At 39.3% G+C, this 17,751-nt stretch overlaps 1 protein-coding gene across 1 annotated transcript in view; it reads left to right on the forward strand.

Annotated features, from left to right (window-relative positions):
• LOC147361907 (ATP-binding cassette sub-family C member 4-like) overlaps window positions 1–16,104 on the forward strand; it is a 198,065-nt gene extending 181,961 nt beyond the window's left edge. The window contains exons 27-30 of the mRNA XM_086330242.1: window positions 1,519–1,608; window positions 9,302–9,474; window positions 9,915–10,020; window positions 15,970–16,104. Coding sequence (XP_086186368.1) covers window positions 1,519–1,608; window positions 9,302–9,474; window positions 9,915–10,020; window positions 15,970–16,104 — 504 coding nt within the window. The remainder of the gene's footprint in view (window positions 1–1,518; window positions 1,609–9,301; window positions 9,475–9,914; window positions 10,021–15,969) is intronic.
• The last annotated feature ends 1,647 nt before the right edge of the window (window positions 16,105–17,751 follow it).

Here is a 17,751-nt window from a genome sequence, read left to right on the forward strand (position 1 = left end):
AGTTTTTATAAAAATCTGAGGTAGAATGATGGTTAGTCCCCTGACAAGGAATGCTTACCATTGTTTAGATGGTTGTTTAGTCTTTGATTCAAGTTTTAAGGGAGACCTTAAATTTGTGTTTCAAGTTTTTTAGTTCAGTTCAGTATTCATTCTGAAATATTGTATGACTAGTGATTTTCAGTGCTTTGGAGGCATATTGGCTACTTAATCAACTTTGTGCGAATAAATCTCCCTTTATAATGTCTTTTTAATTGTGGATTTGCTCAGAGATATCTCTTTTTTGGTGGCATATCCTGAGTTTTCTGTATTCTTTCCTCTCTTACCAGACTTAAAACTTAGACCATATTGAAAGAAGGTTTGGAAGACTTCCTGAGTATCATTCTTCCTTATGATTAGGGGAAATAAATGTCTGTCTATCTTTATCTTTCCTCTCAGGCTTTTGTGAAGTGAGGAGGAAAGTCCAGCCCCAAGGCTGATTTGAACATGGTGATTCAGAGCAGTTCCGGGCACTTGTGGAAGAGTCAGTTCTCCTCTTGTTCCCACACGAGTGCATTCCCTTGTTCTGCCCCCTTCACTTAAAGGAGCTTGTTGGGCTCTTCACTGCTATCCATATTCTTATGACCTGGCTTACTAGAGCCTTCCAGAAGAAAATGTAAATGGCCTACATGAGCTTATGTACAGGATTCTCTCTTGAAGCCAAGAGGACACATATATTTCCAGAGTAATTTACTTATGGCTCCTCCTGAAGCAGATGACTAGGAAGAACTATTTAAATTAAAGTATCATGACACAGGTCACGGTGGTTTTCAGGTCCTCCTGGCCTTGCAGTTATTAACGAGGTTCTGTGAGGCAGGTTATCCTGACACACAGGTGAGAGAACGTGGGGACCAGCTGAGGCCAAAATCAGAGGTGATCTCTCCATGGACAGAGGTGCTGCAGACCCCAGGAGCTTACATTCCCCTTACACATATGGGGATGTTCATTTCACATATGTGGAGAGATTCCAGACCCTAGAAGAAGTCTGACCAATGGAGAAAATAGCCTAGTTTATTCTTCAGTGCTAATGTGTAAATATTTAGTGGTTTGCTTTGAGGCACAAACCTCTACTAATCATGCTGTTGGTATTTCCCAGTCACACCAGCATTGACAGTTAATTTATGTAGATCTTGATGTTAAATTTCTCATGTTTGTGTGAGTGTTTAAGCAGATATTTATTAGCAGGGTAGTATTAAAAAACAATAAAATCTTCCTTTGTCTTCAGTTTTTTCCTTAAGATGAAAAAACTTCTTCAACACTTTCTTCTGTTAGTGTTCAGTAGTCCAGAAGATATTTTGTAGCACACTTTGTACAATGAAAAATTATTTTAGAGATGCTTTTTTATAATCATACATTTGCAACTATATTATTAATAATTAATTAATGTAGATGTTTTTGCATTTTAATTTTGACATTCTGTACACATTGGAATAAAATGAAAACAGGTTAAGGTAATAACATTCACTATTTTGGGGTATTTAGGAACCTGTTTTATTCACTGGAACAATGAAGGAAAATCTGGATCCCTTTAATGAGCATACGGATAACGAACTGTGGAATGCCTTAGAAGAGGTAATTTATTAATAGTAACTGTAATTAACTTGTTAGCATCTGTATATGTGTGTTTACATTTAGAGCTTTGCAGATAATTAAGAGGAGTGTGTCAGTTTCATTGACTTCGGTAATAGGAAAACACTGATGACATGGGTGTGCTTAAAAATGTGTGTATTGATGATGATGAAAATCAACAATAATTATGTGACATGTTTTCATTTTAGCTATTTTCCTAGAACCCTGAACAAATAGACACATAATCTTGTCCTTAGCAGAGTACTCAATTAGATGTTAAAACTGTGGGATCAAATTCTACTAGTGACCTAGTGAATTAATTACTCCATTACATTCCAATATTCATTTTATTCCTCTGGTCTTAGGAAACATCTCCTAAGTGGAGACAATAGTAGTTTTTCCTTATTAACTAAAAGATATAAACAAGATCATACTAATAAAATGTAGAAGTTTCATAGGAAAGTGTTTGTAAAGATAAATTATATAGTCAGAATGAATGATGATTATTTATTGGTAATTATGTCATTTTAATGCTGTAGCATGAATGCAGATAACAGAACCCTGGAACATCTGCTCAACTTTTATATGGGAGGTTCATTTCTAGAGAATTTTCTGTTGTTTGTGTCATGTTTTTGCTTGCTCTGCTTCTTTGAATTTCCTCACCCTTGCATGAAAAATTTTTGACTACTAAGTTGCTGTCAGTTTATATTTTAATACAAACCATTTTGTGTATTTGTACTAGTTTTACAAATCAATTCTATTGTTGGAAGAAACCATAGACTTCTAAGCCATAGACAGACTTCCAATTTCTCCTAGGACCTAGCTCAGTCTTTTGTTTTTAAAAAGTAAGACTGAGTATTCCTATGCATTAACGATCAAAGATCAGAAAGAGAAATTGAGAAAGCCATCTCTTTACCATTGCAACAAAAACAATAAAATACCTAGGAATAAACCTACCTAAGGAGGCAAAAGACCTGTACTCATAAAACTACAAGGTACTGACAAAAGAAATCAAAGATGATGTAAAACAGATGGAGAGATATACCATGTTCTTGGATTAGAAGAAACAATATTGTGAAAATGACTATACTACCCAAAGAATCTTCAGATTAAATACAATCCCTGTCAAATTACCAATGGCATTTTTCATAGAATTAGAGCCAAAAAATTTACAGTTTTAATGGGAACACAAAAGACCCCAAGTTGCCAAAGCAGTTTTAAGAAAGAAAAACGAAGCTGGAAAAATTAGGTTCCCTGACTTCAGAATATATCACTGAGTTGGCCAAAAATTTGTTACATAAGATTTTATGGAAAAATTTAAACGAACTTTTTGGCTAGTTCAATATAGATCTAGAGTAATCAAGATGGTGTGGCACTGGCACAATGGAACAGGCTAGAGAGTCCAGAGAACTCACACACCTGTGGTCACCTAATCTGTGACAAACAAGGCAAGAATATACGATGGAGAAGAGGTGGTCTCTTCAGTAAGTGGTGCTGGGAAAACTGGACAGCTATGTGTAAAAGAAGAAAATTAGAACACTCCCTAATACTGTATACAAAAATAAACTCAAAGTGGATTGAAAACCTAAATGTAAGACCAGATACTATAAGACTCTTAGAGGAAAACACAGGGAAAACACTCTACATAAATAACTACTAAATGTTTGTTTGATCTTTTCATTTCAGAGAATTTTTCTGTTTGTTCATTTGTTGTTACACAAATCTGAGAGATTGATTGTTCATGTTGGTTTGAATTGGTATGATTGTCATTTAGTGTCACCCTTCCATGGAAGCTGTGAAATCTGTAATATATAGATAAGCCTTGACTGTGAGCAGGCAGATTTGGAGGTATGACCATTTCCAGTCAGTAATTCTGGTTTCTGAAGGATATCACCGCTGAGTCTTTATACACCCACCCTGCTTTTCAGCAACATGTGGATTTTGTTTTCTTAAATTGGGTTGATTGCTTCACCTTCTCCTGCCTATAAAGCGTGCACCTCTGATTTCATTTAAGTTTGTGAGTCTTTTACAATCAAATTCTGCAAGAGAAGAGGTGTGTAGAGCATTTAACTATTAAATATAAAGAACGATAGGATGATCCACTACTCTTGAATTCATAGGACAAATTTCATCTTTAAAAAAATAACTGGAAGTACTGGTGCATTATTTTTCAATTTGTTTCCCAGATTTAGACCTTTTTTCACAGATTCTCAGATAGCATTACTCTAGAATTTTAGAATATATTTTTCCATGGACAGAGAAACAGTGTTAATCTAAATTATAAAAATGCTGAAGTGGTAGACAATACTAAGATCTACTTTTATTAAACTACTTTTGGAACTTTCTATAAAAAGAAAGAAATGTGAGTTTATTTCACAAAGTGAAGTATATGGTTTCCATGTATTGCTTTTGGAATTAGCCCTGTTAACTTTGGTGATATCACTTAGAGAAATCATCCCATCATTGTGTTTCTCTAGGAATTGATTCCTTATGACTGTTTTAAAAGAAAACTTATGAAATCGTTCATTGAAAAACATACAAATGTGATAAAGAAATAATTCCTAAAGAATCTGGATAAAGGGGTGATTTATCACTCTAAGTTATTGTTGTTCAGTTGCTAAGTCACCTCTGACTCTCTGTGAGCCCATGGACTAAAGCACTGGCTTTCCTGTCCCTCACCATCTCCTGTTTGCCCAAGTTCACGTCCATTGAATCGATGATGTCATCCAGCCATCTCATCCTCCGTCTCCCTCTTCTCCTTCTGCCTTCAATCTTTCACAGCGTCAGGGTCTTTTCCAATGAGTTTACATCAGGTGGCCAAAATATTGGAGCTTCAGCTTCAACATCAGTCCTTCCAGAGAATATTCAGGGTTGATTTCCTTTAAGATTGACCAATTTGATCCCTTGTTTTCCAAGGGACTCTCAATAGTGTTCTCCAGTACCACAGTTCAAAAGCATCAATTCTTCAGTGCGCTTTTATAGTCCAGCTCTCACATCTGTACATGACTACTGGAAAGACCATAGGTTTGATTATACGGACCTTTGTCAGCAAAGTGATATCTTTGTTTTTTAACACACAGTCTAGTTTTGTCATAGCTTTCCTGCCAAGAAGCAATCATCTTCTAACTTCAAGGCTTACAGTTGCCATCTGCATGGATTTTAGAGCCCAAGAAGAGGAAATCTGTCACTGCTTCTATCTTTTCCCCTTCTATTTACCATGAAATTATGGGACAAGATGCCATGATCTTAGTTTTCTTAATGCTGAGTTTTAAGCCAGCTTTTTCACTCTCCTCCTTCACCCTCATCAAGAGGTATCACTAACTCAATGAAGTCAGTTTTTAAGTGAACCAAAAACCCTAGTTATTAATTTGTAAAGGATGCCTAACTGGATATTTGAACCTAAACTCACAGAGTTAACCTGAGAATGAGTATGAGGAAACCACTGTTCTCCTCTTTATGAACTTCAATTAAAAGGAAAAGATGGCATTAAAAAAAAAAATTAAGGTCCTCTAGTTCTGTTTCCTCCTTCTTCCTTGGCAGAGATGGACACTCAGAAGGAAGACAGTCCTATGGATGCTGCCTGTCTCATTTTGGTTATTTTTCTAAATATGCCTAAAATACATTTTTCATGTACTGAAAACTTTCCAACTTACTGTAAACTGATAAAAGTTCATCAGAAATTAGTGCTATTGGGGTGCTAAAAAGCAAAGGCAGCTCCAAAAATATAACATGAGTAGTGCCTGAAGATGAAGCACTTTATCACACAGAGGTTAAAAGGTCATAGTAGATAAAACTCTGGAAGTGAATCATTGATGTGTTGCTTCCATTAAAAAGCAAAAACAAAACACCTTAGATACTGGGATTTGGAATTAAGAGTAGAGAATGGGGGCTTCCCCGGTTTCTGAGTGATGAAGAGTCTGCCTGCAATGGAGGAGAAATGGGATTGATCCCTGAGTTGGGAAGATTCCCTGGAGGAGGAAATAGTAACCCACTCCAATATTCTTGCATGGGAAATCCCATGGACAGAGGAACCTGGTAGGCTACAGTCCATAAGGTCCATGACTTAGCAACTAAACAATAACAAAAATGTCCTGTCAAAACTGGGAAGAAATTGTACAGTTAAATGTCTGACATTGATAGTGTCTCTTTTAGGACACAAGCGTGTCTCATCACACAGGAAACAAAGATACAGAAACCTGGGCATCAGCAGCCTGTGCATCAGGAACCACGTGGTTCAGTCCTTGCTGTGGAGACAGGTCACATGTCCATTTCCCGGGGCCTTGTGTTAGGCGAACTTCCTTTACTGCTGGCCCTGCTCTGGTAAAAGCTCTTCCCCATCTGTTGATTTCATTTCAGTGTCTCCTTCTGACCCACACCAGATTTTCTTCTTGAAAAGTAAGAAAGTTCCACAAAATGTGGAAACCACCTGACCTCTGTGTTCCCTTCCTGTGAGGGGCGTCAGCACCTACTACACAGAGTGCACACAGCGATGATGGAGACAGGGCGCCTTAAAGTCCAGTTTATTATTCTTCAGTTTTGCTATATTCTATTATTTTCCCAAGCTCAAAAACAATTGAAGTATTCTATACTGAGATGTATAGTTTTGAATAGGAGTTATTTGTTATATTTTCCTTAAATTATAACTTTTTCAGTGCTTTCCTTTATTTAAAGTGTGATATGATATCTTGGAGCCAGTTAATTATTATAAGAATATATCCTTTTTGCAATTACACTTAGTAAGAAAACAGTGTTATATATAAACTAATTATCCATATGAATTTAGTTTCTATGGTATATTTTATTTTTTAATATAAATTTATTTATTTTAATTGGAGGTTAATTACTTTCTAATTTACAGAAACAGGTATGTCATGCAATTAGAGTCACTTATGCTTTCATTCGGAGAAGGCAATGGCACCCCACTCCAGTATTCTTGCCTGGAAAATCCCATGGGCGGAGGAGCCTGGTAGGCTGCAGTCCATGGGGTCGCTAGGAGTCGGACACGACTGAGCCACTTCACATTTACTTTTCACTTTCATGCATTGGAGAAGGAAATGGCAACCCATTCCAGTGTTCTTGCCTGGAGAATCCCAGGGACGTGGGAGTCTGGTGGGCTGCCGTCTCTGGGGTCGCACAGAGTCAGACACGACTGAAGTGACTTAGCAACAGCAGCATGCCTTCATTCATGTTGTTGTTGTATGTCACGTCTGACTCTTCTGCAACTCCATGAACTGTAGCCTGCCATGCTCCTCTGTCCGTGGGATTTCTCAGTCAAGCATACTAGAGTGGGGTGCAATTTCCTTAGCCAGGGAGTCTCACCCAGGATCGAACCCAAGTCTCCTGTTTGGCAGGTGGATTGTTTACCACTGAGTCACCAGGGAAGCCCACCTTCATCCAGCCAACAAATATCTACTGAGAGCTTGTTAGGCAATGTTGCAGGTCCTGGGGCTGTCACAGTCATCAACAGACAAAATATCTGTCCTTCTGGAGCTTAAATTCTCCTGAAGAAGTTGAAAAGCAGGCCAATGCATATGTAACGAAATCTCAGTGCTGATACATGCAAAGTAGAAAAGTGAAGCAGAACTTGAGGAGGGGCTAGCCGATAGCATTATTAATAATGGGCAATATATATTGATCTGTTACAAATTCTGCATGTACTGACTCATTTAATATTCTTAACAATGTTAGGAGGCACACACCTTTATAATTATGGTATCATAGTCTTAGAGTTTAGGAAGCTAAGATAGAGTAGGTTCAGGAACTTGCCCAGTTGGTACAGCCAGGCAAGACTTAATCCCCAGGCTGCCTGGCTTCAAGTCTCCAATTTATTTTTGTTTGGCTGCAAAAAAAAAAAAAAAAAAAAAGTCAACAAAAGAACCTAAAATGCTGTACTTTGATGGAATCTCCAAAATGACAGAATGATCTCAGTTCATTTCCAAGGGAAACCATTCAGTATCACAGTAATCCAGGTCTATGCCCCATCCTAATCATAGAAAGTGAAGAGGAACTAAATAACCTCTTCATAAAAGTGAAAGAGGGATGTGAAAAAGCTGGCTTAAAACAACATTCAAGAAGCTAAGATCATGACATCCTATCTCATCACTTCATTGCAATAGATGGGGAAATGGTGGAAACAATGACAGACTTTATTTCCCAAATCATTGCAGATGGTGACTGCAGCCATGAAATTAAAACATGCTTGCTCCTTGGAAGAGGAGCTATAACAAACCTGCTGCTGCTGCTAAGTCACTTCAGTCGTGTCCGACTCTGTGCGACCCCATAGACAGCAGCCCACCAGGCTCCGCCATCCCTGGGATTCTCCAGGCAAGAACACTGGAGTGGGTCACCATTTCTTTCTCCAATGCATGAAAGTGAAATGTGAAAGGGAAGCCTCTCAGTCGTGTCCGACTCTTATCGACCCCATGGACTGCAGCCTACCAGGCTCCACCATCCATGGGATTTTCCAGGCAAGAGTACTGGAGTGGGGTGCCATTGCCTTCTCTTATAACAAACCTAGACAGAATATTAAAAAGCTGAGACATGACTTTGCCTACAAAGTCCATGTAGTCAAACTTATTGTTTTCCCAGTAGTCATGTACCAATGTGGGAGTTGGACCACAAAGAAGGCTGAGTGCTGAAGAACTGATGCTTTAGAACTGTGGTTCTGGAGAAGATTGTTGAGAGTCCTTTGGACACCAAGGAGACCAAACCAGTCAATCCTAAAGGAAATCAACCCAAATTTCCTTTGGAAGGACTGATGATGAAGCTGAAGCTCCAATACTTTGGCCACCTGATGTGAAGAGATGACTCATTAGAAAAGATCCTAATGCTGGGAAAGATGGAAGGCAGGTGGAAAAGGGTATAAAAGAGGACAAGATGGTTGGATGGCATCACCAACTTAATGGACGTGAGTCTGAGCAAACTCCAAGCAATAGTGAAGGACTAGGAACACTGGTTTGCTGCTGTCCATGGGGTTGCAAAGTATTGGGCATGACTCAGCAACTGGATGATAATAAGTATATGGACAATATCCATATACTGGGGGAAATAAGATGTTGTGTTTTCTTTTTCATGCATTTTCATTCACAAACAATGCATTTAAGACACTGAAGAAAATGCACTTGATTGGTCCACTATTTGTAGGATTAAACTTGGGAAAGAACCATCATCAGAATGGGCTCCAGTATTACTAATGTATAAGTGGCAGTTTACTATTGCTTGAACTTGCATATATTAAACTTTAGAAAATAGTAAAGGGCCAATAAGCTCATATCTTCAGATAACCAGATTTTCTGTAAAATTTTTGAAAACTTTTCTCTAGTGTACCAATTCCTATGCAAAATGTACTTTAGGAAACTTGACTCAACCATAAAGATCCTTTTAACTTTTCTGTTTCAATCATATTGGGAGAAATAGCTTCACTTTTTGAGAAACTTCCTTAACTAACCCCTGGAGGGGGGTGGGTTCTGGTGGATGTCCTGTGGTGGGAAAGGGGGACACTGAGATCTTTCTGTCCTGAGATAACTCCACCATCTTTCTCAGTGAACACTCATTGGAGGGAGCTCTCTGCATCACCTGGCTGTACATGTAAGACATGTTAAGAAGTCCTGAGGATGTCAAAGCTCTAATGTCTAAAAGGCATGTCTATTTCAGTAGCAGTTTGCTTAGAAAAATGTCATTCTTTCTGAATCCACAGGTACAACTCAAAGAATCCATCGAAGGTCTTCCTGCTAAAATGAATACTGAATTAGCAGAATCTGGATTGAACTTGAGTGCTGGTCAGAAACAACTGGTCTGCCTTGCCAGGGCTATTCTCAGGAAGAATCAGATACTGATTCTTGACAAAGCCACATCATACGTGGATCCAAGGTGTGGAGCTGAGCCCCAGGAAATCTTGCATTGACTTGTAAATGTGGTAAATGGAAAACATTTAGTGAATCTTAGAAATGTTTCTAAGTGCTCACTTGGCCTCATGGATATCTGTTGATAATACTAATTCCAGAAAACAAAGGAAAAAAACAAGACATGTTATATGGTATTAATGTTGTTATGAGGCACCCTAAGAAAGCTGAATTCCTAAATCCAGCTGCTGATAGTTTCAAGTAATTTTGAGGGAAGACTAATTTTCCATCATTTTATGAAAAATAGTAAGTTTCTAAGTAGACATTTTATACTCAGTTTTTTAGGAACAAGACTATATGTTAAAGTATTGATTTTAAAAAACATTGTAAAAATATCATAGGGTGTTTTTAAGTCTTAAGTCTGCTTTTCCTGTCTTTACTGAATTAAATCAACTTCTTTGTTTCTAGAACTGATGAGTTAATACAAAAAAGAATTCGTGAGAGATTTGCCCAGTGCACTGTGCTGACCATTGCACACAGGTTGAGCAACATTATTGACTGTGAATGGGTAATGGTAAGACCCTCACCATTTTAGTTATTTCCATTTATGTTCAATTTTCAATGTATCCTTCTGTGTAAAATTTTATAGGAACCTCCATTAATTTTTCTCTTAGTTTCTTCTCTCATTCCTGAAAGTTATTCAAGTACTTAACTATACTTTTAGAATGCACTATTAAATAATATATCCAATAATCTTATATTTTCATATTAGAAGTTTATTTAAATTGTCATTTTTTTTATGACGGCCAACCATTAAAATATTCCAAACCCAAGTTATAGCTCCATATTTTAGTGGGGTAGAACACACTCATTTTCACTGTGTCATAGTTCTTTCAGCATTTTTGGGTTCCCTTATAAAAAAATTAGCCTCTAGTTTAGACTGCTAGGAGGTTTATGGCTAAAGTTGTAGATTTCCTCAGGAGTCCGTGAGAAGAAAAGGCCTAGTGAGAAAAACAGTATTTATTACATAGGGATTTAGAGGACTAGAAAAGTGAAACACTGGGGTAACAATTTTAGAAAGCAACTACCATATCCTAGGACAGATCTTCAGACCTGAGAATTCAGAAAAGAGGCCCTAAGGAATTGATACTCAGACCTCCAAGAAGAGGTCACTGCCTGATTGCTGGTCATATTTGTGAGGGGGCAGGCGGAGAAGGCAATGGCACTCCACTCCAGTACTCTTGCCTGGAAGATCCCATGGAGGTAGGAGCCTGGTGGGCTGCAGTCCATGGGGTCTCCAAGAGTCGGACACAACTAAGCGACTTCACTTTCACTTTTCACTTTCCTGCATTGGAGAAGGAAATGGCAACCCACTCCAGCGTTCTTGCCTGTAGAATCCCAGGGACGGGGGAGCCTGGTGGGCTGCTGTCTCTGGGGTCGCACAGTTGGACACGACTGAAGCGACTTAGCAGCAGCAGCAGCAGCAGGATGGGGCTAGTTCTCCATGTGCTAATAGCCGGGAGCTGAGTCAGGTCCCAGTGCTGAGGTGACTCTAGTAGCAGAATCAGGTAGAACATTAGTTGTGTTTCCCTTCAGTCTCCCTCTAGTGCTACCTACTGGCAACCTAACGAAGGCCACCTGACAAAAGAGTGAACTGCTGCAGTGACTTGCAGAGACCCAGCTTCTGCATCACAGATGAGAGTTTGGAAATAAAGGAGAATCAGGGATGAGAGACTAAATAAACAACCAGTGAATTTCTTACACAATAGTTCTGTTCTGCACACATGGCAAGCTCTAGGCTTTGGTCTCTGTATGTCTGTCTAGTATATTCCTTCCAGGCTTGGTTGGCTCTTTCTTCCTTAGTAATTTAATATTTCCTTCCTTAGCTTTATTTCCTTCCTTCATTGATTCTTTTTCTCTCTCTTTTTCATTTTCTCTCTTTCTTTGTCCTTTTCCTCTGTTGCTTGCTCAGTTTCAATACATGTTAGGACGGGGCTTTATGAAACAAGAAAAGCATTCCTCAAAGGATAAACTTCGGCAGCAAATAATCTCAAGGAATGCAAGATACTTTAAGGTATTTTGATGGTCCATACAAAACAGGCAATAATCACTAATGAGTGGTCAGTAGTACCCACAATTCTTTATGTCTGATGATAATGGAACTGTCTCTTTTGACTTGGGCAGTTCCTGGAATATCACCTCCCATCCTACCTCACATGCATTGTTAGATGGGACATCAGTGGGGCACTGAGTAGATCAGGCTGTCAGTACTGAGGCAGTGCCTGTAGCCTCACTCCTTGAGCTGGATGTGCACAGGAGTGAGCTCTGGGAAGGCAGATGACAGGAGTGGGACATCCCCAACCAAAGGTATGCTCTAGGCTCCAAACAGTGCATCTGGTCACCTGGACTAGACATCACAGTAGGAAGTGGGCTCTACATGCAGACTTTCATGAGGCATGTGGTGACATTCAAGATTGCCCAACAGTGACTCTTAATTTCCAGAAATGTTTTGTGTCAGGCATCCTTAGTCGTTCATTTTGTGTTCTTGATGCTAATTGGAAAAGTAACCTTTTATTGCTAGATTTTACCTGTCACTTTGTTCTTACCTCTCAACATTGCATTTCAAAATTGTCCCCTAAAGCACCATTCTTCCATTATAAATAAATGATGCTGTGAAATTTACTTATTTCAAGCCCTTTTTTAGGCTTTAGAAACATGTCAGGCATCAGAAACATGGCTTGATCTCCAGCTCAGTTAAGGGTCTGTTCAATTAAATTCTTTGCTCCTAAATGTGCCCTAAAGATTTATTTTTGGTTTTTGGTATTATAGCATTAATGACATTAATGGTAGCAGATTCTTTTTATTACTTAATTCTTAGAAATACTGTCACCTTGGAATGTGTGGTTGGTTAGGGAAACTGAGGAAGGACAGAATTTGGACATGTCACCTGGTCTCTAGTCTTTCCCATTCTATTGTTTTCCTCTATTTCTTTTCATTGATCACTGAGGAAGGCTTTCTTATCTCTCCTTGCTTTTCTTTGGGACTCTGCATTCAGATGAGTATATCTTTACTTTTCTCCTTTAGCTTCTCTTCATTTATCAGCTATTTAAATAACCTCAGATATGCAGATGATACCACCCTTATGGCAGAAAGCAAAGAGGAACTGAAGAACTAATTTCTTCATGAATGTGAAAGAGGAGAGTGAAAAATCTGACTTAAAACTCAGCATTCAAAAAACTAAGATCATGTCATCCAGTCCCATCACTTCGTGGCAATAGATGGGGATACAATGGAAACAGTGACAGACTTCATTTTCTTGGACTCCAAAATCACTGCTGATAGTGACTGCAGCCATGAAATTAAAAGACACTTGCTCCTTGAAAGAAAAACTATGACCAACCTAGACAGCATATTAAAAAGCAGAGACGTTACTTTGCTGACAAAGGTCTGTCTAGTTAAAAGCTATGGTTTTTCCAGTAGTCATGTATGGATGTGAAAGTTGGACCATAAAGAAAGCTAAGTATCAAAGAATTGATGCTTTTAAACTGTAGTGTTGGAAAAGACTTTTGAGAGTCCCTTCAACTGCAAGGAGATCAAACCAGTCCATCCTAAAGGAAATCAGTCCTGAATATTCATTGGAAGGACTGATTCTGAAGCTGAAACTCCAATACTGTGGCCACCTGATGTGAAGACCTGACTCATTTGAAAAGGCCCTGATGCTGGGAAAGACTGAAGGCAGGAGGAGAAGGGGATGACAGAGGATGAGATGATTGGATAGCATCACTGACTTGATGGACATGAGTTTGAATGAGCTCTGGGAGTTGGTGATGAACAGGGAGGCCTGGCATGCTGCGGTCCGTGGGGTTGAAAAGAGTCAGACACGACTGAGTGACTGAACTGAGCTGAACTGTCACCTTGTCAGTCCTAAAGTGTTATCACTCAGCACCTGATCTGCAGATGTGAACATCTGTATCCTCTGAACAAAGCAGCTTTGTTGCTATTATCAAAATATGTTCATTTGTTTAATGCTTTACTTACAGATTTGTTGTTTAGTCGCTCAGTCATGTCCACCTCTTTGCGACCCCATGGACTGCAGCACACCAGGCTTCCATGTCCTTCACTATCTCCTAGAGCTTGCTCAAACTCATGTCCACTGAGTCAGTGATGCCATTCAACCAGCTCATCCTCTGTTGTCCCCTTCTCCTCCTGCTTTCAATCTTTCCCAGAATCAAGGTCTTTTCTAGTGAGTCAGCTCTTCACATCAGGTGGCCAACGTATTGGACTTCAGCTTCAGCATCAGTCCATTCAATAAATATTCAGGGTTGATTTCCTTTAGGATTTACTTGTTTGGTCTTCTTGCAGTCCAGGAACTCTCAGGAGTCTTCTCCAGCACCATAGTCCAAAAGTATCAATTCTTCAGTACTCAGCCTTCTTTATGGTCCAACTCTCACATCTATACATGACTTCTGGAAAAATCATAGCTTTGACTAGATGGACCTTTGTCAGCAAAGCAATGTCTCTGCTTTTTAATACACTGTCTAGGTTTGTCATAGCTTTTCTTCCAAAGAGCAAGTGTCTTTTTACTTGCCAATATCTCCTGGTAAATTTCTATAATCTCACATTTTTCTCTCTTGATCAATGCCTATGAACAAATCTTTAAAGAACTTTTATGAAACAATATCCGGCCAGTCCCTCCCCAACTTTCTAGTTCTGTCCCACTCTGCTCGCCCTCCTTCCTTTATAGCTAAAATCACACTGATGGGCTTTCAGTTCTCCAGATTCAGTATTCACTACCTTACAGTGTGCCCTCTCTAGACTTTTGGATTAGTCTAAGGTGACTGTGGTGGCAATGGTGAGATGGTGGGACTTGGGGTAGATAAGGAAGTGAAGCCAAGTGGACTGTGTGATGGATTGAACATGGGATCTGAGGGCAAAGAAAGAAGTTGATGTTGGTTTCTGGGTACAGAGACTGAGCATCTGGGTGAGTAGGGAAGACAGAGGGAGAAGGGATATGCTAGAGTTCTCTTTGGAGCCTGTCACCTTCGTGATGAATGACCTTGTTTCTAGGAAAGGATCTTACCCTTCACTGTGGAGCTTCCCTTCTCACTCCTGTGTTGGGAGACCTTCAGTGTAGGGCTCCCTGGTTGCGTTCATCAGTGATGTCACAGGGAGATCCCACCAGGAGATGTAAACTCGGCTACTTGTTTATATCTTGTTCTGAACTGGTTGTGGTTGCTGACTCCTCTGGTAGGAATGGCAGGATTAGACCTCAGGGGACCTCTGCACACCCCAGTTACAGAGTTGGGGATTGTCCTCTGTGCCCCATTCACCCCAGGTATAAAGCTTGTATATTTTTCTAGAGCTTCTGATTACCAGTTGGCTTTCAATTCAGCAAAAACATCACCAGTAATGTTCTTTCTCAAAACTTTAATTTTTGAGGCAATCTTATTTTTATCGTGTGCTTTAGAAATATAGACATACCTTGTTTTATTATGTTTCCCAGATACTGCATTTTTTTTTTTTTTTACAAATTGAGAGTTTGTCAAAAACCTACATTAAGCACATCTATGGGTGGCATTTTTCCAACAGCATTTGCTCATTTTGTGTCTTTGTGTCGCCTTTTGATAATTCTCACAATATATCAAACATTTTCACTATTATTGAAGTTGCTCTGGTGATCTGTAATATCAATGATCTTTGATATTACTACTATGACTTATTGAAGTCTCTGATGATAGTTAATATTTTTTAGCAATATTTTATTTTTAAGTTAAGGTATGTACATTGTTTTTTTCATTGTTTTTTCATTATTGTGCAATAACGATATTGCACACATGCTTGGGTACAGTATAAAGTAAACAAAGCTTCTATGTGCCCTGGGAAACCAGAAAATTCATGTGACTCACTTTACTGTGATGTTCATTATATTCTGGTATTCTGAAACTGAACCCACAATAGCTCTGAGGGATGACTGTACCTGTTTACTTTCTGGAAAACAAGTGATTGTCTGTACTGAAAGCTTTAAGGACATAAAGACAAGTCAATCTACTACAAAGTCTAATGTTTCAGAGGGCAGGTGGCCAGCCTGGAGGAGCGGCTGCAGAAGTGACAGATGTTTGATTTTCTTGAATCAAGACATTTCCCAATGCTGTGTATCTTATAAGTAGCCCTCAAAGCTCAGAGTCTGAGAGCTAAAAGCACTAACTAATGATAACAACCCCAAAGGCCCTGGACAGAATATAAAACGCTAAAGAGTGTTCAGTTCCAGTAATCATAATCATGATTAAAGCTTTCACTTTTCTGAAAATGAGAGAACTTTCATTTTCTTCCTTTCCTATACCCATATAATAATGAAAGGCTGGGCTGTGCCCTTGTCTCCCAGTGAAACAGGGGAATCAAACCATGTAAATACCACCAATCCTCCCACCCAAATTCTCCCTGTCCTGCCCCTTTTTGAGATATTGCCTGAGTTATGTTACTGGGGGATATTGTGTGCTAATGGGTTTCTTTCTGCTATTAACAGGTTTTGGATTCAGGGACACGGAAAGAACATAATCAGCCAAATACTTTGCTGCAAGATGAAAACAGCCTATTTTACAAGATGGTGCAACAACTGGGTGAGGCGAAGGCTGCTGTCCTCAGTAAAATGGCAAAATAGGTGAGGCTGTTGTGGGAAGCTGTAATTAAAATTCGCCTCCAGGATTCACTCTTCACAGGATCTCCACCAAGGGTCTGGGAACAAGCACTCTGTGTTCTTTTCAATAGAAGCCTCCAGAGAGGAAGCTTCATGACTGGGTCTTTAACAACACATGGCAGGTAGAAGGCAGGTCTGCTGGGAATCTGCAGCAGTGCTGGGGGTGGGGTCGGGATGTGTGAACCCTTCTGTGTGTGTGCACCTGTGCCTGAGAGAGAGATTTTGGATTTGGCTTTCCACATGTTTGGACTCTGGGTTCAGATTCTCATGGATCATAAGAACATTTGCATTTTGCAGACCCTTTACTTTCATTCTGATTGGCACTCAACACATTTGTGATACAAGTTCCATCAAATAATATCCAGGAAATTTGAGAGTTTAAGGGAAAAAAAATTAGATATTTTGACTCTAGGAAGATCTTTCAGAGAAAAGTGTAGGTCTCTTCTGTTTCCTAGTCTGTAAAGAAAATTCTTACCTGAAATTATCACTTTCTACCTAATTCTTTGTTGTTTAGAATTAGGTCCATTTACATCCCCCTCTATGTTTCCTCTACCTTCTAGACGATGAACTTGTCATCAGTACAAATCAAGAACTCACAGTAGCTTCACACTGTAGTCTGAATGGTGCCTAAAGGTTTACAGAGCACTTTCTCAGAGAAGAGGTGTGTGAGGCACTAAGCACTGTGTGTGGTGTGAGGAAGGGGCTCAGTGAGTAACATTCAGGTCACATGGTATCTTTCTAACAGAGGTGTACTGGTAACCAAGGTCTGGTTTAAGAGACTTACCCACTGTCATACAGCCATCTGCAAGACTTTCTGGAACCAGGTGGGAGTGGGATTGGGTTTAATGGGAAGATAGAAGGAAAGAAGGAAGGTCTGGTGTTCTTGTTCCTTAACATGTGTGACTCAGGGTGGGATGTGGCTTCCCCATTGAAAATTTATCTCTGGGTGTTAAATTATGGATGCATTTTCCATTCTTCATACTTTTCTGTCTTTCTAAGATTTTCACTTGTAAACAGAATAAGATTATTTGTGTAATATTTGAAATGTCTTAAAGAAAACATGTCCCAGTATCTTAAGTACTTGTATATGAAAGATTTATCTAAAATGTGGCCCTTAGTTCATCACTCTCTCCTCTCAGTCCTCTCTAGAAATGAGGAAATGCAGAGCAGGACCTTCCACTGCTCATCAGGTAGGAGACTTCCTGGGTCCCAGAGCTGGCTGAAGAGTTGACAGAGCTAGAGTTCATGCTTAGGTTTAGGGACAAGGAAGTCTGTGTTCTGAACTTTTCATGAGTACTTACATTGTGTGCAAATGTTGAGAAGCTGAACAAGAAACTCTGTATTTTTTTATGCCTGAAATTAACAGAGTGCTTTTATCCACTAGAATGTCTCCCAGTCAGACCATCCCTCCTGACACCTCAAGAGCCAGGAATCTCCTAAACCCTTTTGCTCTTTTGACCTTAGGCATTTCACATCAAAAAGTAGTGTTCCCACCTATATGTCAAAGTCTTCATTTTAAAACTATATTATCATAACATTGAGTAATGAGAAATAGAACACAATTTTAGATTGGTTCAGATAATAAGATAATAGGATTCAACCCTCTCTTTG

The sequence above is a fragment of the Bos grunniens genome, chromosome 12 (assembly GCF_055505025.1).
Source record: "Bos grunniens cultivar Pamir isolate PY7600 chromosome 12, Bosgru_T2T1.0, whole genome shotgun sequence".
NCBI classification, from domain to species: Eukaryota; Metazoa; Chordata; class Mammalia; order Artiodactyla; family Bovidae; genus Bos; species Bos grunniens.